Source organism: Colias croceus, chromosome 2 (assembly GCF_905220415.1).
Source record: "Colias croceus chromosome 2, ilColCroc2.1".
In the NCBI taxonomy this organism is placed as follows: domain Eukaryota; kingdom Metazoa; phylum Arthropoda; class Insecta; order Lepidoptera; family Pieridae; genus Colias; species Colias croceus.
Window position 1 is genome coordinate 11,108,185 of NC_059538.1, and position 20,862 is coordinate 11,129,046.

Here is a 20,862-nt window from a genome sequence, read left to right on the forward strand (position 1 = left end):
TGTGCTTTTATTCAAATTAACACAATTTTGAGCAGTAATGTTCGAAGTAAAAAATCTAAAATTGTATGCGCTAATTCCAAACCCTGCCTAATAGAAACGTAGGCAGACTTTTGGATCGGATAATTTATAAGCGTGATTGTGAATCTAGTTGAGTCCACGATTTTACAGCTTAAACTCAATACTTATTGGTCACGCTTCGTTTAAATGGAAGTTAAAATAAAACTAACCAGACTGTACGTCAGTGACCAAAAAAATTTTTTTAACTAATTTTATTTTCTGTTCGTCTAAAAAATAAAACACACAAATCTAACAAATGAACTTTATTAATAAATCAATTATTCTTAATACTAAGGTACATTTTCCCGTTAATATTCTGTTTGACCGGGTTAATTCTCTTTAATATTTGCGTCATTGTTTCCACGAGTCGTTCGCTGCTGACCCCAGTACGTTTGGATTTGAATTTGGTTAGAAGTTCTGTTGTCGTCATTGGCTTGCGCGCTAGATACCGCCTCACGGCTTCTTCTGTCACGCCGCATTCCCTGGAAAGAGAACTATAATTAATATTGCATTACTAATTGTGCAAAAATGCAATTAAAATTTTTACATTTTGAAATATTAGAAAAGTTCATCCATCGATATTAGGCATGCTTAGAAGGATAGACAAGGTCACATAAAAAATTCCAATCATTCATCTACAGTCTAGATTTTACACTCATCAAAATGATTGGTCCATATTGGTCAACATTTACGCACAAGCATATACACTCCCATTATTCCCTTCTCAACCTCGACCACATTGGCCCATCATGGCCCAACGCACACCACATTCCCCTTCTCCCCCCCCCTCCCCACTCCCATCACCCCCCAACACTCACGTATAAGCCGGGTCGAGCTTGGCCCGCTTGGCGGGCTGGTGGCTGTGCGCATGCGCGTTGGCCGCCGCCACTGCAGCCTGCGCAGCGCTCGGGGTCGGCGTGCCTGCGCGGGATGTACTAGCACTGCCCGGAGCACTAGCTGCAATGTACAAAAAATACAATAAAATTAATATTTTTATTTCAGATTTTTCAAATCAAACAATTTATTGCATACTAATAGGTACATTTTACATAATATTGTGATTTTTAAAGAAACAGGTGTACGATTATCGAGAGTGCTTGCTGGAATGTACAAAAACTTGTTTTTTTAGTTCAGATTTTTAAAGAAACAGGTGACCTACTTGACGATGATGTATACCAGTGGTAGTTTTTATAAAAAAATGGAAATATAAGAAATAAAAATCTGATACGTGTAACAGCTGCTACAGCGAGTTTCACAAGTGTAACAGCTGCTACAGCGACTGTGACACGTGTAACAGCTGCTACAGCGAGTGCGATACGTGTAACAGCTGCTACAGCGAGTGCTCTAGGTGTAACAGCTGCTACAGCGACTGTGACACGTGTAACAGCTGCTACAGCGAGTGCTCTACGTGTAACAGCTGCTACAGCGAGTGCTCCACGTGTAACAGCTGCTACAGCTACTGTGACACGTGTAACAGCTGCTACAGCGAGTGCTTCACGTGTAACAGCTGCTGCAGCGAGTGCTCTACGTGAAACAGCTGCTACAGCGAGTGCTCTACGTGAAACAGCTGCTATAGCGAGTGCTCCACGTGTAACAGCTGCTACAGCGAGTGCTCTACGTGTAACAGCTACTACAGCGACTGTGACACGTGTAACAGCTGCTACAGCGAGTGCTCCACGTGTAACAGCTGCGACAGCGAGTGCTCTACGTGTAACAGCTGCTACAGCGAGTGCTCCACGTGTAACAGCTGCTACAGCGAGTGCTCCACGTGTAACAGCTGCTACAGCGAGTGCTCTACGTGTAACAGCTGCTACAGCGAGTGCTCTACGTGTAACAGCTGCTACAGCGAGTGCTCTACGTGTAACAGCTGCTACAGCGAGTGCTCTACGTGTAACAGCTGCTATAGCGAGTGCTCCACGTGTAACAGCTGCTACAGCGAGTGCTCTACGTGAAACAGCTGCTACAGCGAGTGCTCTACGTGTTACAGCTGCTACAGCGACTGTGACACGTGTAACAGCTGCTACATCGAGTGCTCTACGTGTAATAGCTGCTACAGCGAGTGCTCTACGTGTAACAGCTGCTACAGCGACTGTGACACGTGTAACAGCTGCTACAGCGAGTGCTCTACGTGTAACAGCTGCTACAGCGAGTGCTCTACGTGAAACAGCTGCTACAGCGAGTGCCCTACGTGTAACAGCTGCTACAGCAACTGTGACGCGTGTAACATCTGATACAGCGACTGTGACACGTGTTACAGCTGCTAAAGCGACTGTGATACGTGTAACAGCTGCTACAGCGAGTCTGACACGTGTAACAGCTGCTACAGCGAGTCTGACAAGTGTAACATCTGCTACGGCAAATCTCAATCAAATCTTACCGTTAGCAGAACTCTTATCGCCACTTTTGCTCTTCTTCGGCTTCTTGCTGCCGCTGTTCTCGGGATCCGTGTCCGAATCCGAACTGAACTCTGTTTCAGACTCTGTAAATAATTAAATATTACAAAAAGTTTTTTATTATTTATTAAACTCATGAAAAAATTGTATTGTTACCTTGTAAAGTGTACAAAATTTGAATTGAATCGGGCAGTTAAATTCTAGTCAAAAGGAGTTGGTTACATACAAAGGTGAAGTTAATATGAACATTTTATAAAGAACTAAAAATATAGATAAATTTAACACTCAATTTTCAATTTAACATTTACGCGGTCTTACTAGTAAAAAGTTAAACAATGGATAAATTTCTACCATTTTCTACCATAGCTGTGTCCTGTTCTTGCTCACATGAAGCGTCAATCGTAAAAACAAGACAGGTTATTGCAATAACTAATCCATTGCATAGCGAATGGGTAACATTTTATTAGTAAGACCGTTAGTTTAAGAGCCCTATATAAACGCACCTTTTTTATCATCAGCCTTCTTCTTCTTCTTAGTGAGTTTACTAGCCCTCTCCTCTCCCTCCTTGGTGTGCTCGTCCTCTTGTTCCGACTCTTGTTTCTGCTCCTGCTCAGAGTCACTATCTTCGTCTGAGGTTAGGAGTTTCCTAGAAACGAAATATTTTTTATTTTTTTTACATTGAATAAATACCAACTCGAACATTTTAATTGAATGAATAAAACATTTGTGTTATTTTTTTGAAGTGAAAATTCTTTATCGGGGTTGGAAAATAATTTAGTGTAACATTTTTTCGTTACGTGTGACATTTTTCCGCTACGCGCCATTCGAGATTCGACGTATTTCTGTAAAGTTGCATATAGTAAATTATTTTTTGAAAAATAAGGTCATAAAGAAGTTTCACTTCTTACGTGTGTACACTAGTACACGCACATATTTTTTTTTATTAAATGTAGTATTATTGCTAAAAAATCAAAGTTACAACAAACCTTAAAGCATCCTCCTCAGCAACACCCTTGAGTTCCTTGTTGGCTTTGGTCTCGTGGTCTGATTCACTGTGAAAGATATTATTTACGAACGTTTACAAAAAAATCTATAAAAAAATACATTTTAATCTGCGGAAAAAACTTTATTATGAAAAAAATGTATTTTTTCAGAAAACATAAAAAATCTCACAATTTTTCATTAAATCTAATCATAATTGCAGAACTTAATGAACTTTACAGAAATGCTTACAGTGCAAATTCTTACAACAGACGTAACTCTAGACGAATTCACTTATTTAAACAAAAACAAAAATTATGTAAGTATAACTTAAAAAGATCAGTTAAACTAATCATATTAGAAGTACCTACGTCCTACAATCGTATAGAAAAAGAGGGTTAAAAAATACAAAAAAAACGACGTGTGTCACTCGGGGACTGCCGCGGTAAAGCTATTGCATGCTATGCCTTCAAGCCACACCTCCGCCCGTCGGAGTGGGGAGCGTGAGGTTTTTTCGTTACAGAATTTCTCGATTCGGTCCCCGCGCTCAAGGCCCGCGATAGAAGCTATGCAATAGCTTAAAAAGTTACTTCTGAAAACTGACCTCTCAGAGGAGTCCGATATGTAGTCCCTCTCCCGACCCTCCTCATCACCATCGTCACTCTCTTCGAATGCTTCGTCTTCTACCTTCTTCTTCTTTTTAGGTGCGGCACCTAAATAAAACAAAAAAATAACAAAAAAAAAATGCAAAAAGAGAAAAATATATAATTTTCTATTCTATATATTTTTTTTTTTATTTAAAACGCATTTGAATACTATAGAACAAAAAATATAATCCAGGTCAAATCGTTTAGTCTCCTCAAATATGGTCTTTGTCTGTCTGTAATTCAGGTACAAAAGATTAATATTTCGAATTTTTTTAAAGCAATCTTATACAATATATTTTTCATGATAGACATAAAAAAAAAATATTCTAACAACCAGATGCACTTACCTTTTTTGTCTTTCTTCTTCTTACTGCCGGAATCGCTATCTTCCTTCTCTTTCTCACCCTCCGAGCCCGACGAGTCGTCGTCCGAGTCGATCCATTCATCCATGTCCGAGATCTTCAATTCTAAAGGATAATATTTATAAGTATGTATTACAAAATAAAGTACAAATCAAATCAAATAATTTATTGCATTACATATTACAACCTTATGCAGGTATTGCAATACAATATTAAATTTAAATTACATTTATATTGTCTACACACAGGTGGCTACAAAAGTGAAAAAAAAAACCTTTTTTTATACATATCAAAATACCTTTTTTAGCTTTAGAAGTCTTAGTTTTCTTTTCATCCGGGTCCTCCTCGTCCGCGGCATCGTCACCGCGCATTCGCTTCCGGAACATCAACGAGAAGTAGTTTATTACTTTGTTACGTCTGAAATACCGTAAAAACTGGCCCTTAGGTATTTACTATATGGCCTAATCTATACTAATATTATAAAGCTGAAGAGTTTGTTTGTTTGTTTGAACGCGCTAATCTCAGGAAGTACTGGTCCGATTTGAAAAATCCTTTTAGTGTTAGATAGCCCATTTATCGAGGATGGCTATCGGCTATATATCATCACGCTAAGTCCAATAGGAGCGGAGCAATGCGGGTGAAACCGCGGAGCACAGCTAGTTACTAATAAGCTGAATAGGGCCTCAGGCAGTGTGATAAGTAGACCATTTAATTCAAGGTCTTATGGATGTAAGATAAAAATTCGCGGTGTATTTTTTTCTATTTAACATCAACTGACGTGACATTAATATTTTATGGGCAAAATACATTTTTGGAAGAGAACTTTATATCACTACTTACAATACAACTATAAAGTTTACCTGCCAAATTCCTGTTCAGCTTCCTCAGCCGATAATGCTTTGTACCTTTGAATGGGTTGGAAATTATACCTGGAATAAAAAAAAATGTAAGTAACATTTTTTTATAATACAGCGAGTAACGGAGCATGAGCACTCACAAAGTTACCTTTGTGAAGCTGTTACCGACTGTCGAAGGTGGGTATTGGCCCTCTTTTTAAATAAATCCATGTCATACAAATTTAAGGTTTTAAGAACTTGTTACCATTCTTGCAGCGGATAAGCGTCAATAGCCCCGTCAGCTGCGTGCGTGAACACGTAGTATGCCGCATTTTCGGAGACACCTCCCTCACGGATACCCTTGAACCTAAAATGTGTAAAAATGTAATACATTCAATTTGAAATTATTAGGGTTTCACAATAACCAAAATAAGCTTGAACATCTTATACTAATATTTGAAAAATTTGTTTGTTTGCTTGAACACGCTAATCTTAAGAACCATGAGTCAGATTTGATTTCACTTTAAATAGTCCATTTATTGAGGAAGGCTATAGGCTATATATCATCACGCTAAGACCAATAAGAGCAGAGCAATGTAGGTAAATCTGCGGGGCACAGCTAGTACCCCCTTTTACATACAAGCAAATACAAACTATAGTGAAATAACTTACTTTTTCCCCGTTTTTCCTCCCACTTTCAATATCCAGGGTTGATCTTCAGGTTTATATTTTCGAGAAATAATACCAAATTTCTTCCTCCTTGCTTCTTCTCTTAAACCTCGGCCATATTCTGATCCTGCACCATACCTATTATAAAATTATCATAAGCAAATGGTAAAGAGCCTATAGTATTCATGAATTTAGGAAATATGGTAAATCCAACTCAAACTCAAACTCATTGAATGTCTCAAATCCATGGAATTTTGTTGTTTAAGCACCACAGTAGTTATCGGACATAATTATTATTTTAAATGTAAAATGCTGTTATGTTGATATTATATTGAAAGAGCAACAACAGTTTCTTGTATGCTCTTCTCTTTAGAAACTGCTTTCCACCAACAAGTGGTAAATTAATATTTACACTGCAATACTAAATCCTAAATCAGATGTGATATGAAATTATAAAGGTGATAGATTTAAGGCAAACATAATAATATAATTTTCTCAAAAATCAACCTCTAAACAAATGAATAAGGGAAAAAACCTTAATACTATAATCCGTCATAGATTTTTAAATGTAACTATTAGAACATATAAAATTGTAAGTACATACTTGGGCATGTCCTCATCCATTCCTTTGTATTCTTTTATATTGTTCTCTCTCTCCATCTTTACATGAGTCCATTTTGCAAAATCCACATTTAGAGTAGCGTTGAACCGCATCACATGATACTTTTTCTTTACATTTTTTGGGACTCTGATTTTAAACTCTTGCACCGCTGCAGACGACTGAAATAGTGTATTTTATAAAGACTACGAGTCTTACAAGATAAAAATACCTACTAAATTATAAGTGTATTAACTTTTAAAGTAAAAATAAAGACTCATAATACATACCGAGGCTCCAGGAGTAGTCATTTTAAATACTAAGGTCCACAGCAGTCCACAGAAAGAAATATTGGAAGAACAAAGTTAAATTAATTTTATGAATGAGTTTTTGTCATATTCTACAGCATTTTCTTTATAGATTGTAAAAGAACTATTATAAATAATTTAAGGGCCAAGATAATACTTGTGCGAAGTGACACGAAAACTTTCTTTTTGAGAGAATCAGAGAGAAGAGAAATGAGAATCACAGAATTCACAACTCACAAGATAATACTGTCACAAGATGACAGAATTGCGAGAATGCCGATGGTTAAATAATGTGTCAATGTCATTAAAATTTTGATAAAATAACAAACATCAATATTTAATTTGATTTTATTAATTTCATGTCCATTTAATACTGACCTATCTATTATACATTATATTTGATAAATTTTCATTACCACTTTTCGGTTTATTATGTTTTGTATTTGTACTCCCTTTTCGGTTATTGATTTATAATCTATGGCAAAAAAGTCATGTCAAAGTCAACCGCACATGGACAGCGCGCGGTTCAGAGTTGTTCAGACTTCAGAGTTCAGACTTCAGGGTAATTGTCATTGGTCAAAAATCACAATAGTGTGTTCAAATTTGAATCATTTTAATTTTAAAAGGTTTTAATTGTATTTTTACAAATTATTAACCTAAGATGGGTAAGAAAAAGAATAAGAACAAAGTTAGTGGAGCTGTTAAAACTGCCGCAAAAACAGAAAAAAAATTAGCGAATAAACTCAAAAAAGAACTTGCGAATATGGGAGAGGTTAGTAAACAAACCGACATGCTCTAAGATTGTCGCTAATATTACTATTAATTATGTAGAATTCACAAATATGAGCTCCTAATTTTCGTTAAAACTCACTCTTTAAATAATTTTAATTATTTATAATAATTAAATTCATAAAATGCCGCATGTATTTACTTTCAGTAAACCGGCACAATATCGTACACAATAATAATCAATATCGCTACGTAGATAATATTTTGAAAAGATTTAAATAATGCTCTTTAGCTATTATATTCTTTATTTTTCTCCCAGGAAGACATAGCAAAAGTGATTGCAGAAATCGAAAGGGAGGAAGCTAAAAGAACAGCAGCAACAGAGAAAGCCCTCTCTGGCCCACCATCAGCCAGAGCTTACGCATCTCTCACTCCCCATCCAATAAATAATGAACTTATTCTGTTTGGTGGTGAATATCATAATGGCCAGCAGGTAAATAAAGTTTAAATTTTAACTAAATTCAATTGTGTAAAAAGTTGAGACTGAACAAGAAGTCCTGCTCTCCATATGCCTGTATGTGTTGAGCTAGGATACAAATAATAAAATGATAAAAATACCATGTTATTCAGTAATGATTTAGTTCTAGTGAGAAAAGAATTTTCAAAATTGGTCAAGTACTTTTATCAATTTGTAACATGTTAAAAACATTCAAATTTCCATTGTTAAATATTAGTTTACATAATTATACATTTTTAAAACATTGCTTTCAAGTCTTGTCTCAGATTTCATCACTAAAACTGAGTACTGACTGTACTTTAATATAGGTAAGTTCAGTTCATAAAATAAAAAAGTGAAACATTGTATCAGATAATACATTGAAATTAATTTCTTATTTTTTACCTACTTAAAAATAAAAAATAATTAATTATCAAAACTCAATTTCTACATGCATTTTTATAACACAAAAAATAAAACCATAATTTCAGACGGAGGTGTACAATGACCTGTTGTTCTACAACCCAGTTAACAATACTTGGCGGCAAGTGAAGGCGCCGGGAGGGCCGCCGCCACGCAGCGCACATCAAGCTATTGCTACACCCGCCAATAGGTAAATTTAATAAAATATTTATATATAAGAAAGGGAAGTCCACCTTAGCAGTAGTAGCTGTAACACATGTCAGAGTCACTGTAGCAGTTGTTACATGTGTCAGCTTCTCTGTAGTAGCTGTAACACGTGTCACAGTCGCTGTAGCAGCTGTTACACGTGTCACAGTCGCTGTAGCAAGTGTTACACGTGTCTCAGTCGCTGTAGCAGCTGTTACACGTGTCACTCGCTGTAGCAGCTGTTACACGTGTCTCAGTCGCTGTAGCAGCTGTTACACGTGTCACTCGCTGTAGCAGCTGTTACACGTGTCACAGTCGCTGTAGCAGATGTTACACGTGTCACAGTCGCTGTAGCAAGTGTTACACGTGTCACTAACGCTGGAATAGCCTTTAGTTAAATTGTAAATTCTAACCTAATTCATGTAATTACTGTCACTTATTAAATTGTATGTTTCTTCATTTCTTGCAGAGGTGAACTGTGGGTGTTTGGTGGAGAGTTTACAAGTCCAACAGAAACACAATTCTATCACTACAAAGATCTGTGGTGTTTTTCACTTGCTGACAAGAAATGGGAGAAGGTATGTCGTTTAAATTATTGAATTATGTATTTATGCATGTGCTTTTTCGTTTTGTCTTATTTTTCATTGTTGTTATCATTACCTAAAATCTTAATTTTTTTATTTTTTATTTATTTTTTTTTTTTTGTATGGTGTTTCTCAATGTTAGCCAGAAGGGCTACTACAATTTAACGCGGACGCGGGGGTGAACTGAAGGTTCACCCTGGTAGCGACATGCACAAGGGCGTCCCCCCTTGACGGGGACCACGAACCTCGGCTTGAGCTGTCGCTTGAGTGGAGGAGGCCAGAAGGGCCCTAATCGGATGGGGATTTTTTATTGAAACACATTTTAAGTTCTACATTTCTGATCAATGTAATGGTGTTCTAGTATCCCTCACTTTCTGTCATATTGGAGAAACCGAATAAAACAACTGTTCTTTATTATTCATTCTGTTCTAAAAATAATTTATAAATTAGAAATTGTGTTATATAATAATTGGCAGTCAGTTGTTTTTCCGTTTATTCATTTGTTTTTCACCAAAGCTTTTGATATCATACATGATTTCAATTCATAAAAATTTACTTTATCTAATAAAAAATCAAAGCCAATCCATCTAGGTAGTAGCACCAAACGGTCCGTCCCCCCGCTCCGGGCACCGAATGGTCCAGCTCGGGCGGAAGCTGTTCATCTTCGGCGGCTACTCAGATGACGGTCGAGAATGTCGATACTTCGACGATCTGTACACTTTCTGTTTGGATACAAGGCAGTGGGAGAAACTCGTGCCAAGTGGTAGGGGGCCGTGTGCTAGGTCTGCCTGTGTTATGTTACCGGCTGGGAGTGATTCGGTAAGTTATCTAGTTTCTTATTATCTATTTAGGGATTTTTGGAAGGTAAAAATGTCAATCTCATTGTACCTTATGTAATACATGGCACTAACGAAATAGAAACTATTTGTTCAAAATTTTAAATGCAATAACATTCTAGAATTTTATGAAATACACCAAGTATTCTAATTGGTATTTTTAATTGTGGTTATGAACCTGTTGAACAATTACAGTTTTTATTTAAATAACTCAGCCCCCGGAATAACAGACACAATAGAAAATCTATTGTGTCGTGGACCGATCGGGCCGCTCGGGGCTCAATGGGTTAAAAGACGGTATTGGTGTTATAAGAAGTCCTATGATATTTCATTATTTTGTTACTTTTAAATTGCATTTATTTATTTAGTGTTGATTTTTGATATGATATTATCTATAAATAATTTTTTTAAGGTGTGTATTTACAGGCTAAGATATTATTTTTGTGCAATGGCATAAAACATAAAAAATCAACATTTAAAAAAATAACACCTTATATTTCCACAGCTAATAATCTACGGCGGTTTCTCTCGCGTGCGCGAAGGTCGCACGGAACGCACACACACGCACACAGACATGTACAAGCTCGCACACAAGGGCACGTGGACGTGGAGGTCACTGACCGGCGGGAACTGCGCGCGCGCGGGACTCGCTGCTACCGTCAATGTGCACAGCAATAGGGGTTACGTGTTTGGTGGGGTGCGGGTGAGTGGCAAGTATTTTGTAGGTATGACAGAAAAGGCGGGAGTGGTGGGGGTTTTTAGAAACCTAAATTTTTCTCTTTTAAGCTATTGCATAGCTTCTATCGCGGGCCTTGAGCGTGGGGACCGAATCGAGAAATTCCGTAACGAAAATACCTCACGCTCCCCACTCCGACGGGCGGAGGTGTGGCTTGAAGGCATTGCATGTTAGCTTTACCGCGGCAATCCCCGAGTGCCACACGTCGTTTTTTCATGTGTATGGTTGCGTGTATGGATAATATGAAAGCGTGTGAATGTGAATTTTGGTACTGAATTTTCATTAAAGTTCTGTTTCTCAATATCTACTCATCATCAAATCATCTCCTTTATATCTAATCGTAAAGTTCTATATACGTAACTAATAGTGATACGAACGATTAATTCAAGGGTGGGTTTAATCCCAGAAATACCAGAAAAAAATTTAGTTCAAATAACGATTTCTATATATACAATATGGTTGACCTATTGAAGTTCATATAAATCACTAGGATGTGGAGGAAACAGAAGAAGACCTTCGCGGTGAGATGAGCGACGAGTGGCAAGTACTAGACCTCGATACGTGTCGCTGGCATGAGCTCACACTACGCACTGACGCACAAGTTAACACGCAAGCTAGCACGCAAGCTGACATGCAAGTGGACGAAGGTGATAAGGAGAGTGTTACTGGTAAGTTCTGCTCTAAAGAGCGACGTCACGTGTTGTTGGTATGAGCACACATTATGCACTGACGCGCTAGTAAATAGGCTGGGTTTAGTTTATTTAAAATTTCACTCAGGTTGACCTTTTTAAAAACTGTTGCAAACAAATGATAATATACTGAATTGAGTATGATTCAATTCTTTCCCCTATTAGTAGTGTAATTTTTTTTACTACTGACTATTTTGAAATCTTACTTGAGTTTATGAGTATTATTTTTTATATTTTGTAGATTAACGACTATTTTAGAATTCAGTTTTTTTCAATCCTTATAAGAATAAAATCATTTTATTAGGTTAGGTTATCAGAATATTACTTTTCGCTGTCATTTGCTTTTTACGGTGTTCTATAATATTTTTATCTCCGCAGTGGTAACAGACGAAGTGTTCACCATGAAGCTGGGCGGGGCCAAGCCGCCCACGGCCACGCCCACACCGGCCCGTACTAGTGACACTAAGCGCGCAGTGAGCGGGCGCATGTCGGCGATGCTGGCCGTGCAGCGCTCCGTGCTGTACGTGTACGGCGGCCTGCTCGAGCGGGACGACAAGCAGTTCTACCTGGCCGACATGTACAGCCTGGGTGAGTGGGGAGTGGCGCGTGTTGCCGTGGCAACGCACGCAACAAGCGGGCGCGTGTTGCCGTGGCAACGCACGCAACAAGCGGGCGCGTGTTGCCGTGGCAACGCACGCAACAAGCGGGTGCGTGTTGCCGTGGCAACGCACGCAACAAGCGGGCGCGTGTTGCCGTGGCAACGCACGAAACAAGTGGACGCATAATCAGAATAAATAATTTATATTACTTCGGGATTGGGGTCTTAGGAAAGAGTCAAGGTCATATTGTGTCAAAAAAAGAGCGACAAAATATTTGCGATACCACCAGTAGTAAACGTAATTTTTTATGGGTGCTGGTGACCACTTAATACACATATTCTTTTCGAACTTTACTTACTCGTATCTCTTCAGTTTGAATCACCGTATTAGAAAATAACGTCGTAATGCATACTTAAATTAACTTCAATTATGTATTATCTACACTAATATTATAAAGAGGAAAACTTTGTTTGTTTGTTTGAGTGTAATGAATAGGCTCACAAACTACTGGACCGATTTTAAAAATTCTTTCACCATTCGAAAGCTACATTATCCACGAGTAATATAGGCTATATAATATTATCACGCTAAGACCAACAGGGGCGGAGCCACGCGGTTGAAACCTCGTGGCACAGCTAGTAAGTGATAAAAATCTGTCTATTTCAGACCTACACAAATTAAATGAATGGAAAACAATCATCGCACAACCGAAATTACCCGACTGGCTTGGTTCAGATTCGGAGGCATCGGACTCGGAGAGCGAGACAGAAGATAGCGATGATTCTGGCGATGAATAAGGATAGATGTCGTCCCCTTACTGGTAAAAGTGATTATCTGCACAAAACATAAACTGGAGTTATAAGCATTTGAAAGTATGACAACATTTTAAGTTGTGTAGACATCAGTAATCTAGGTTATTAGTGGTTTGTTATGAAAGGCCCATTATTCAGGTAATGTTTTATCAGAAAATAATCTAAGAAATTGCAGAAGAACTTCAAGAAAAATGAAGAATAAGCTGAGGGGGGGCGCAGTTACCTGGTTTAACCTGAATCACGAAAAATGTCTATATTTCATAAACTAGTTGACTTGTGGATAAAATGATTTACTTTTTATAGTTCTTTGTTTAAATTAAGTAAGTATGTCTTAATAAGAACTTGTTTTGAATATAAATGGCCATGTCACATAAAAAAACGTAAAAACGTAATCTGTTTTACCTGAATGAAAAAAAAGTATTTTTGTATTATTTGCAAGATTTTCTATGATTTCCTTCTTTGTCTTTAGAAAATGAGCTTGAAATCAAAGGAATGGGTAATATTTTAGTCAAAACCACAATATCTGTTTTATTGAATAAAAATTGTCAAAATCAATTTAGAGCTGTCATTTGAATTTGAAAGTTACACGTGCGAGTAGAATAGCAAACTGCTTTAGCATTGTCAAATTAGACTTAGCGATTTTATCTGCCACTGTAGAATTGGCTCTATTATTATGATAACTTACTCGTAGTGTGACTCATCAGAATACTCATCATCTGTGTCAGATAAGGTTGCCTCAGGCAAGCGGTCCACTTGGTTGGCCTCAGTAGGTAACGATTCAATCCACCCGTGATATACCCTTTACGGCAAAGATTGATCAAATCTTTTTTCTTTGCCATGGATATGGGTAAAGGTCCATCATAAAGTTGTTTTAAGGAAGAAAACACTTCATTATCGCTAGTTGACGGCGGCAGAGACTCGTCATCTCTGTTCTGTTGGTGCCTCCGTTTATTCCTCGTGGCATAACCATGTTGCAGATGAGATGAAGCTGTCGCTGAACTCGCCGAGTCGTTTTCTTTCAGAGAATTAGTCAGGTCCATGGCCATGAAACTTTCTGACATGTCGTAGTTATAATATATCTTTTTGTCATCTTTAAGGTATTTCATCCTTTTAATTTTGAGCCAGTTAACTCGTTCTCCGTCCGTATTTTTTGATCTATTGATGATAACAGTGTCAGCCAAAGCTTTTAAATCCTTGAATTCATCGTATTTAAATTGTTTAACATGGTAACAATTCTTGGTAACTTTCTTGCCATCTATCTTGTACACAGTCTTAGACCGAGCCCGTTTTAATATGTTTATCCAGTCAGACATGCAGAATATTTCGCAGTTTTTCTTGGCTGTCTCAATCGCACTGTGCATGGAGTCTACCTCCATGTACGAGTGGTTAGACTCAAGAAATTTGTGTTCTACAACATTAAGTTGCGTGTTCTGCATCATCAGCCTGCGCTGTACTGGTTTCTGTTTTGGCCGCCACATGTATCTGAGAATAGGCTTATTTCCGTAATCTCTTTTGGCAGACAGCTCGTCAAGTAATGCAATAAAATAGTCCCAATTTCCGAACTGCCCTTTTTGCCGTTCATTTCATTCCACATGAAACAATAGGCTTCATTGGGAAGCTTATTTTCATAAACCGTTAAATTGCACACTGTCAGCTTCCTAGTGTAATAAAGAAGACCTACTCCCGAGGCTGGAATTTGCAAGATAGCTTGCAAATCGAAAGTAACTGACATGAAGTTACTTTCTTGTTCAGCTCTTTTATTGTCATTTTCTTTTCTTTGTTGCAATCCTGTTTTCTCTTTATATGTTCGTCATAATCCTTCTTCAGATTGGTTCGAGATTCGCCGCTTGCTTGTTTGAATTTATTGCATAAAATACACTGATCTTTTTTAGGCACATAGAAGCCCAAATTGAATTCCGTACAAAAAATTATTCGGTAGGTCATCTCAGATACAGCTGGAGCAACATTTTTTTCTTTGCACTCGTTTTCATAAAGAGAATACATTTTACTTAATGTAAGCCCAGCTTGTAAATATTGGCGTTTTGTCTTTTTTCGCACGTAGTGGCTCTCCATGCTGGGGAACGATGCTATATGTCTTTTGACATCATTTACTGCTTCTGGGGATGTTTTATTAGGAGGCTCTCGGGGTCCACGGGGTTCTTGTTCTTTTGCATATTGTCCAAAGCTATTACGCTACTTTATAGCATTAGCTATGACACCGGGCGAAATCGATAGTGTTCTGCAAAAGAAATCTTGACAAATTTTTCTTGAATTATTTTCTCGTTTTCTATGATGAAGAAACATTGCTTAGAATAAGAACGCTGTGTTGATCGTGTTCTTTGCAAGAGAACTCTTTTTGGATGCTTTATAATATCTATGTGAGCTAATATAAAAGCTTTCTTTGCCACGAAGTTCAAAGCCCAGTACTTCCTGCATATTTCATTCCGCATACTATTAGAAACATGAGAATTGCATTCAAATTTGCACTTTGAACATTCCACAAGCTTGGGAATTTTCGGCGTTCTAATTTTATTTCCAGTTACGTATGAAAGGCCTTCATTTCTTCGCCTTTTGTTTACATTTATTTTCCACGACGCGCGATCTTCATTCACCCACCTAGATCGTGGTTTTATAGTCTTCCAGCAAGTTTTAAACACTTCATCCATTAAAGATTGAGCTATGTAAAGAGGCTCATTGTTATTAGGATCAGCAGCTTGTTTGGTTTTACCAAATACCATATGGATTCCTATTTTTTCATATTTTTTCTGTTATTGTCTGTCTCAAATGGATCGAACAAATCTGAATCGGAATCTGAACTATGTTGAGGAGAATTTACTGGAATGTCAAATGGTATGATGTAGGGTCATCGTCGGAAAAATCCCCACCAAATAGAGACTCTTTCTCAGATTCTGCGTTCGCTTGTTTCGTAGGGGAGTTACCTGCAACAATTGTTAGTAAAGTAAGTAATATAATCGATAAGTAACCACAGTGTAACGTATAGTGTCTGCATTGTGTAATTTAATATTATAAAATAATAGATGAATACCTACCTGATAAATAATATCTATAAATAATATAAATAATATAATATAAATCTTGACTAGATTGTACTGTGGTACTAGACGAAACAATCTTAGATGTGCCTTGTATAACACTACGACATCTTGTTCTAGGAGGCTCTTCTGTATTCGAAGCAGTATCGGTATCTGCAAACATAAGAAAAAAAGTAAATAACTGCAGATTTACACCCAATAGGGTGAGGCACATGTCCAGCAACTTACTTGTACTTAGTTTTCTAGATCTTGGAGATTTAATGAATAGATACTTACTAGAATCTGACTGCTCAGAAGGTTTGTGTTCATTGGCCTGTGTTTCTATATCATTCCCTTTATTTTGAGCACAGTCAATTATTTCCTTTTCTTTAACTTCACCTGAACAAACTACATCTGTAAATAAACAGTCACAAATCAAATTAAAACCAAAATCAAAAAAAGGTATTCTTAAATGCTGTTTAATTAGTAGAAAAATTGTTAGCGGGCGAGTTGGCGTGGCGGGTAAATAAATAGGCGGGTGGTGAGTTATTTGTAAGTCAAAATGCAATAATTAACAAAATATTGAAGCAAGACAAGAGCAACTTTAAACAATCCGTGAAGTCTTTTAATGAAATCCCAATTATTCCATTTTAACTCTCGGTCTAAAGCGGAACTAGTGGGAAATAAAAAGTTCCAATCATTCCCAGTGGGGACAAATAAAACGTTTTTTTGGGACAAGCGGGAAGTACCCGTTTCTAATCATTCGTACGTAGTAAGACCTAAAGTTTTAAATAAACGAAATATAAATCTCGTGTTTCCCGGTAGAGCAAAATGTTGTCGGGCCCCCCCGGTAAACCACTCCATAAAACAATTTTTTCATTATGTTAGCAGGATAGAATAAAATTACCGTAGTACTTAGTACTTTTATAATTATATAAATGACGTACTTATTCGATACAAACACACACATAAGAACCTACCTTTTATCGTCACTGGAGATAGTAAATTACTACTCGAAGTAACATTCTTGAGAACTATCGACTCTGGTTGACTTATGTATTCATCATAAGCCTGTGATAGTAAAAGGCCCTACTCACGGTTCAACACAACCCACAATCTGCTGACACAATTTGTTGAAGTCGCGATTGAGCGTTCTCTACTCACGATTCATCCAGCCCTCAATCTGCTGATACAATTTCATTCCGCGATTGCTTGCTACAACGTGTGCACGTCACGTTGATGCCTGTCCTGATGCTAAACCTCAACGCAATAATACGCATTATTAATGGATATACTAATTTATGAAATATAAGATAATTATCTTTGTAAAGCATGTATTTTTTCCAATTTTATTGATAGATTTCAAGGGCTATAAAGTATAAACGGCTATAAAATATAAACATTTTCCTCAAATATGTAAAAATGTCTTTCCCGCGTTTATCTCAAAACCGCCATTTTGCGATTACTGCGCAGCGCGATTGAGCCGAGATTGGAGCAATCACAATACTCACGTTTCAACACGCACACAATCTGCTGAGACAATTTGTCGGGTTGCTTCCGCGCCGATCCAATACGCAACATGTTGGGTTACGCCCCCAACGTGCCCTCAACTATACTATTCACGACACAATCTGTCAGCTCACTGCAGATTGTGTCAACAGATTGTTACTGAAATTGAATCGTGAGTAGGCTACTTAAGTTGTCACAATCTACAAGGTCATCTTGCCAGAGATCTTTGCAACCTATAAATTAATTAAATTATTTTTTACTTACGTTGAACACAAATTGTTTTGAAAAATGGCAGTTGATTGATACTAACATTAAAAATTTCGCTACTTACCTTGATGTTCCTGGTTATTTTGTAGTTTAATATCATCCTCGTCTTCTTTAGTACTCATTTTTCGAATTACTTTGTCACCAATGTCGTTTTAATTAGATAAAAACAAATAAAACGATAAAACAACACAACCGGCGCGCGAGTAGACAGCGAAATAAAAGCGGTTAACACTTAACAGCAGGAGCAAGTAATATAGGGTTAACAGCGAGAGCGTGCGCGACCAGTGTTCGAAAGAGACGACTATAATTGGATAGTTAGTTTTAGCTGAAGCTTGCAGTACGAGATCCGGCTGCAGGATTAGTGCGTTCATCGGTTTTTTGCTGAAAACCGATGACCAACCGGCAACCCTTATTTGCGGCCGGATTTAATTAGGCAACCATATATGATAATAAATAGAAAAAAATTAGCTTTAATTTGATATATGATTCATAAATGTACGTTATGAACGTAAAAATGAATCGAAATGATACCTGTTTGCACCAGGCTGCCAAGATGTTGCGGCCAGGTGAAAAGCGGCAACCGTGATTTTTTAGAATCTTTATATCATTTGCCGTGATGTAGACTACATTTTATTCAAAAAACAAGTGAACGAATTTTTTTCCCAAAAATCGATTAGAAAAATTTTAATTAAACATGCTTGCGGCCAAATTTTGACTGGCAACCTAGTCGATATATATTCTCCTTATTATAAATATACATAAAAAGAATGCGTCGGTGTACTAATAGGCGTAAATATATATAATTTTTAACAGCCGGCAACCCTTATTTGCGGCCGGATTTAATTAGGCAACCATATATGATAATAAATAGAAAAAAATTAGCTTTAATTTGATATATGATTCATAAATATACGTTATGAACGTAAAAATGAATCGAAATCATACCTGTCTGCACCAGGCTGCCAAGATGTTGCGGCCAGGTGAAAAGCGGCAACCGTGATTTTTTTGAATCTTTATATCATTTGCCGTGATGAAGACTACATTTTATTCAAAAAAACAAGTGAACGAATTTTTTTCCCAAAAATCGATTAGAAAAATTTTAATTAAACATGCTTGCGGCCAAATTTTGACTGGCAACCTAGTCGATATATATTCTCCTAATTATAAGTATACATAAAAATTCGGTTTTCAGCAAAAAACCGATGAGCGCACTAATCCTGCAGCCGGATCTTAGACTATTGGTTTGAAATTTCGCGCGCGGCGCGCTTCAAACATAAAATATTAAACGCTTGTAGTTTGTTTTATCTGAAGTAATTTAAAAAGCGTGAAACTAATGTAATTCAGTAAATTATTACTGAATTACATTAGTTTCACGCTTAGTACATTAGTACTACAATCGGATAATTTATTTTACTTGCCTCAAAAAAGGCAAATACGCTAACTAATATTCAAGAAAAAGTAGGTAACTAAAGCTTTTTCACTTTTATTTTATGAAGTGTTAATCAATAATTTTGTAATATTTAAAGAACCACAACCAACTACTGTAGGATAACTGGTTTTAAATGAATCGTTTCTGTGTATGATGAATACAAGTGTCAATAAACGAAAACGTGTTAAAATGCGAAACATTGTCTTAACAGTATACATTTTTTAGAATAATATCCTAAAGCAATTTAATCGTTTTTTATAGAAGCAATTGTGGAGAATCATGCAAGAAAGTCTGTTTGCATGCAAGCCGAAGATAACTTTGTAATTACGCACCGTAGAAGATAAGGGGTTTTACCTGAAGATAGATCTTGACGAGACGAATCGATTGGTGTATATAACTGAATTTTGTAAAAATGTGCAGTTAGTCAGTTTTACCAGTAAGGGGTCGATATATGTGGTGATGTAAAACATCCTAATTATAAGACAAACACAATTACCTTACTTATTACACAATTACCTTAATTACCTTTAAGTGTATTATTTTGTAAAAAATATATTAAATTTTACTAAAAGATATGCGTGTTTTTTTTTTATCCACTACGCAACAATTTAGATATAGTACACTTAACGTTAAAAATTTAATACATTCTGCTGAATCAATTGTCATCTACGCCAAAAAAGTTAGGTAACTAAGTAGTTTAACTCAATACGCAATAATTTAGATAGGTATCTATTACCTTCCGATTACAGGCAAGGTTTAATAAACCCTATATTACTTTATATTCTTGAATCAATAAGAATCTTATTATTTTTTAATCTTATTGAAAAGCAGTGCTCATACTACTACAGTACTTTTAGCGCACAAAATATTAATTTTATGGAGAACTAGTCTAAGTTGCCTTGTTTTGTTATACAATTCTATCCAAATAACCATAATTGCGTGTTACATTATTGTGGAATTTGAGTAATTTTTTAATTTGAAACACGATAGATTCGTTCACTGTTAATTTGTGGTTCTTAGCATGAATTCCGGTCACATCGACTCTAGCAAATTTCATTTATTTTGTCGATGATACTCCAAAAGCCTTAGAAAAAAGATATAACCAGTCGCTTCGATGCGTATTAATAATAACGTTATTCTTTTTTTCTAATTTTTCCAATTAATTAAAATTCCGGGATTCAGAGGATATTTGTCAGATCTATCTGAAAAATTAAGATAGGTACTGAATAAATCAGCCCCCCTAGTCAAGTGGCTTTCTGTTAGCGTAGCGTTCAATAGAATAGACTACGAATGTATGAGATTGACATACTCATACATTCGTAGTCTATTCTATTGAACGCTACGCTAACAGAAAACCACTTGGCTAGGGGGGCAGAACGCTTGTGGGGAACAGTGTAATTCATTTTCTGTGCTTTCTGAATTAAGGCGATAACAAATGCCGTTCGTTCATACATGTGGTACAAATTAATATCAATGCAGTGCCACCGCCCGCCCGTGGCATGGTACATGCGTGGGCGTATGTTCGGCGAGAGACGAGTGAGAACGCAGACAGAAGGCAGTTATTTCATTTAGTACAATAGCTGGCTTCGGATTCGGATACATCATTGGCATTCTTTGTCATTTTTTGCAAACTTACGGCAGTTGTAACAGATACTTTAAAGATAGTTCCAAATCTTGGATAATA

At 36.8% G+C, this 20,862-nt stretch overlaps 2 protein-coding genes across 5 annotated transcripts; one reads left to right on the forward strand and one right to left on the reverse strand.

Annotated features, from left to right (window-relative positions):
- Nucleotides 1-305: 305 nt before the first annotated feature.
- On the reverse strand, nucleotides 306-16,977 carry LOC123701625 (general transcription factor IIF subunit 1). 2 transcript variants are annotated; one of them, XM_045649116.1, is made up of 13 exons: nucleotides 16,954-16,977; nucleotides 6,550-6,725; nucleotides 5,949-6,083; nucleotides 5,542-5,643; nucleotides 5,301-5,369; nucleotides 4,739-4,857; nucleotides 4,426-4,545; nucleotides 4,036-4,144; nucleotides 3,437-3,502; nucleotides 2,954-3,096; nucleotides 2,435-2,536; nucleotides 876-1,014; nucleotides 306-539 (listed from the first exon to the last, which is right to left on the reverse strand). In XM_045649116.1, exons 2-13 carry the CDS (start codon nucleotides 6,657-6,659, stop codon nucleotides 332-334), a joined length of 1,422 nt encoding a protein of 473 aa, XP_045505072.1. In that variant the 5' UTR covers nucleotides 6,660-6,725; nucleotides 16,954-16,977; the 3' UTR covers nucleotides 306-331. The 2 variants fall into 2 exon arrangements, with proteins under 2 accessions (XP_045505072.1, XP_045505065.1); XM_045649109.1 differs by lacking the exon at nucleotides 16,954-16,977 and adding an exon at nucleotides 6,834-6,890.
- Nucleotides 7,424-19,657, forward strand: LOC123701639 (kelch domain-containing protein 4). 3 transcript variants are annotated; one of them, XR_006752759.1, is made up of 10 exons: nucleotides 7,424-7,623; nucleotides 7,900-8,073; nucleotides 8,568-8,689; nucleotides 9,155-9,263; nucleotides 9,861-10,088; nucleotides 10,611-10,808; nucleotides 11,332-11,509; nucleotides 11,909-12,118; nucleotides 12,796-13,079; nucleotides 19,440-19,657. XR_006752759.1 is itself a non-coding variant. In XM_045649137.1 (10 exons), the coding sequence occupies exons 1-9, from the start codon at nucleotides 7,513-7,515 to the stop codon at nucleotides 12,924-12,926; spliced, it is 1,461 nt and encodes a 486-aa protein (XP_045505093.1). In that variant the 5' UTR covers nucleotides 7,424-7,512; the 3' UTR covers nucleotides 12,927-12,955; nucleotides 19,440-19,657. The 3 variants fall into 3 exon arrangements, 2 of the variants coding, with proteins under 2 accessions (XP_045505093.1, XP_045505085.1); XM_045649137.1 differs by having other exon boundaries at nucleotides 12,796-12,955; XM_045649129.1 differs by having other exon boundaries at nucleotides 12,796-12,949.
- The last annotated feature ends 1,205 nt before the right edge of the window (nucleotides 19,658-20,862 follow it).

Coding starts and splice junctions, on each gene's coding strand:
- LOC123701625 (XM_045649109.1), bottom strand. CDS start 6,854: ATGACTACTCCTGGAGCCTCG. Junction 3,097..3,436: donor GCTGAGGAGGATGCTTTAAG/GTTTGTTGTAAC, acceptor TTTCGTTTCTAG/GAAACTCCTAACCTCAGACG. Junction 1,015..2,434: donor CGATAAGAGTTCTGCTAACG/GTAAGATTTGAT, acceptor TGTACATTGCAG/CTAGTGCTCCGGGCAGTGCT.
- LOC123701639 (XM_045649137.1), top strand. CDS start 7,513: ATGGGTAAGAAAAAGAATAAGAACAAAGTTAGTGGAGCTGTTAAAACT. Junction 10,809..11,331: donor ACGTGTTTGGTGGGGTGCGG/GTGAGTGGCAAG, acceptor ATAAATCACTAG/GATGTGGAGGAAACAGAAGA. Junction 11,510..11,908: donor TGATAAGGAGAGTGTTACTG/GTAAGTTCTGCT, acceptor TTATCTCCGCAG/TGGTAACAGACGAAGTGTTC.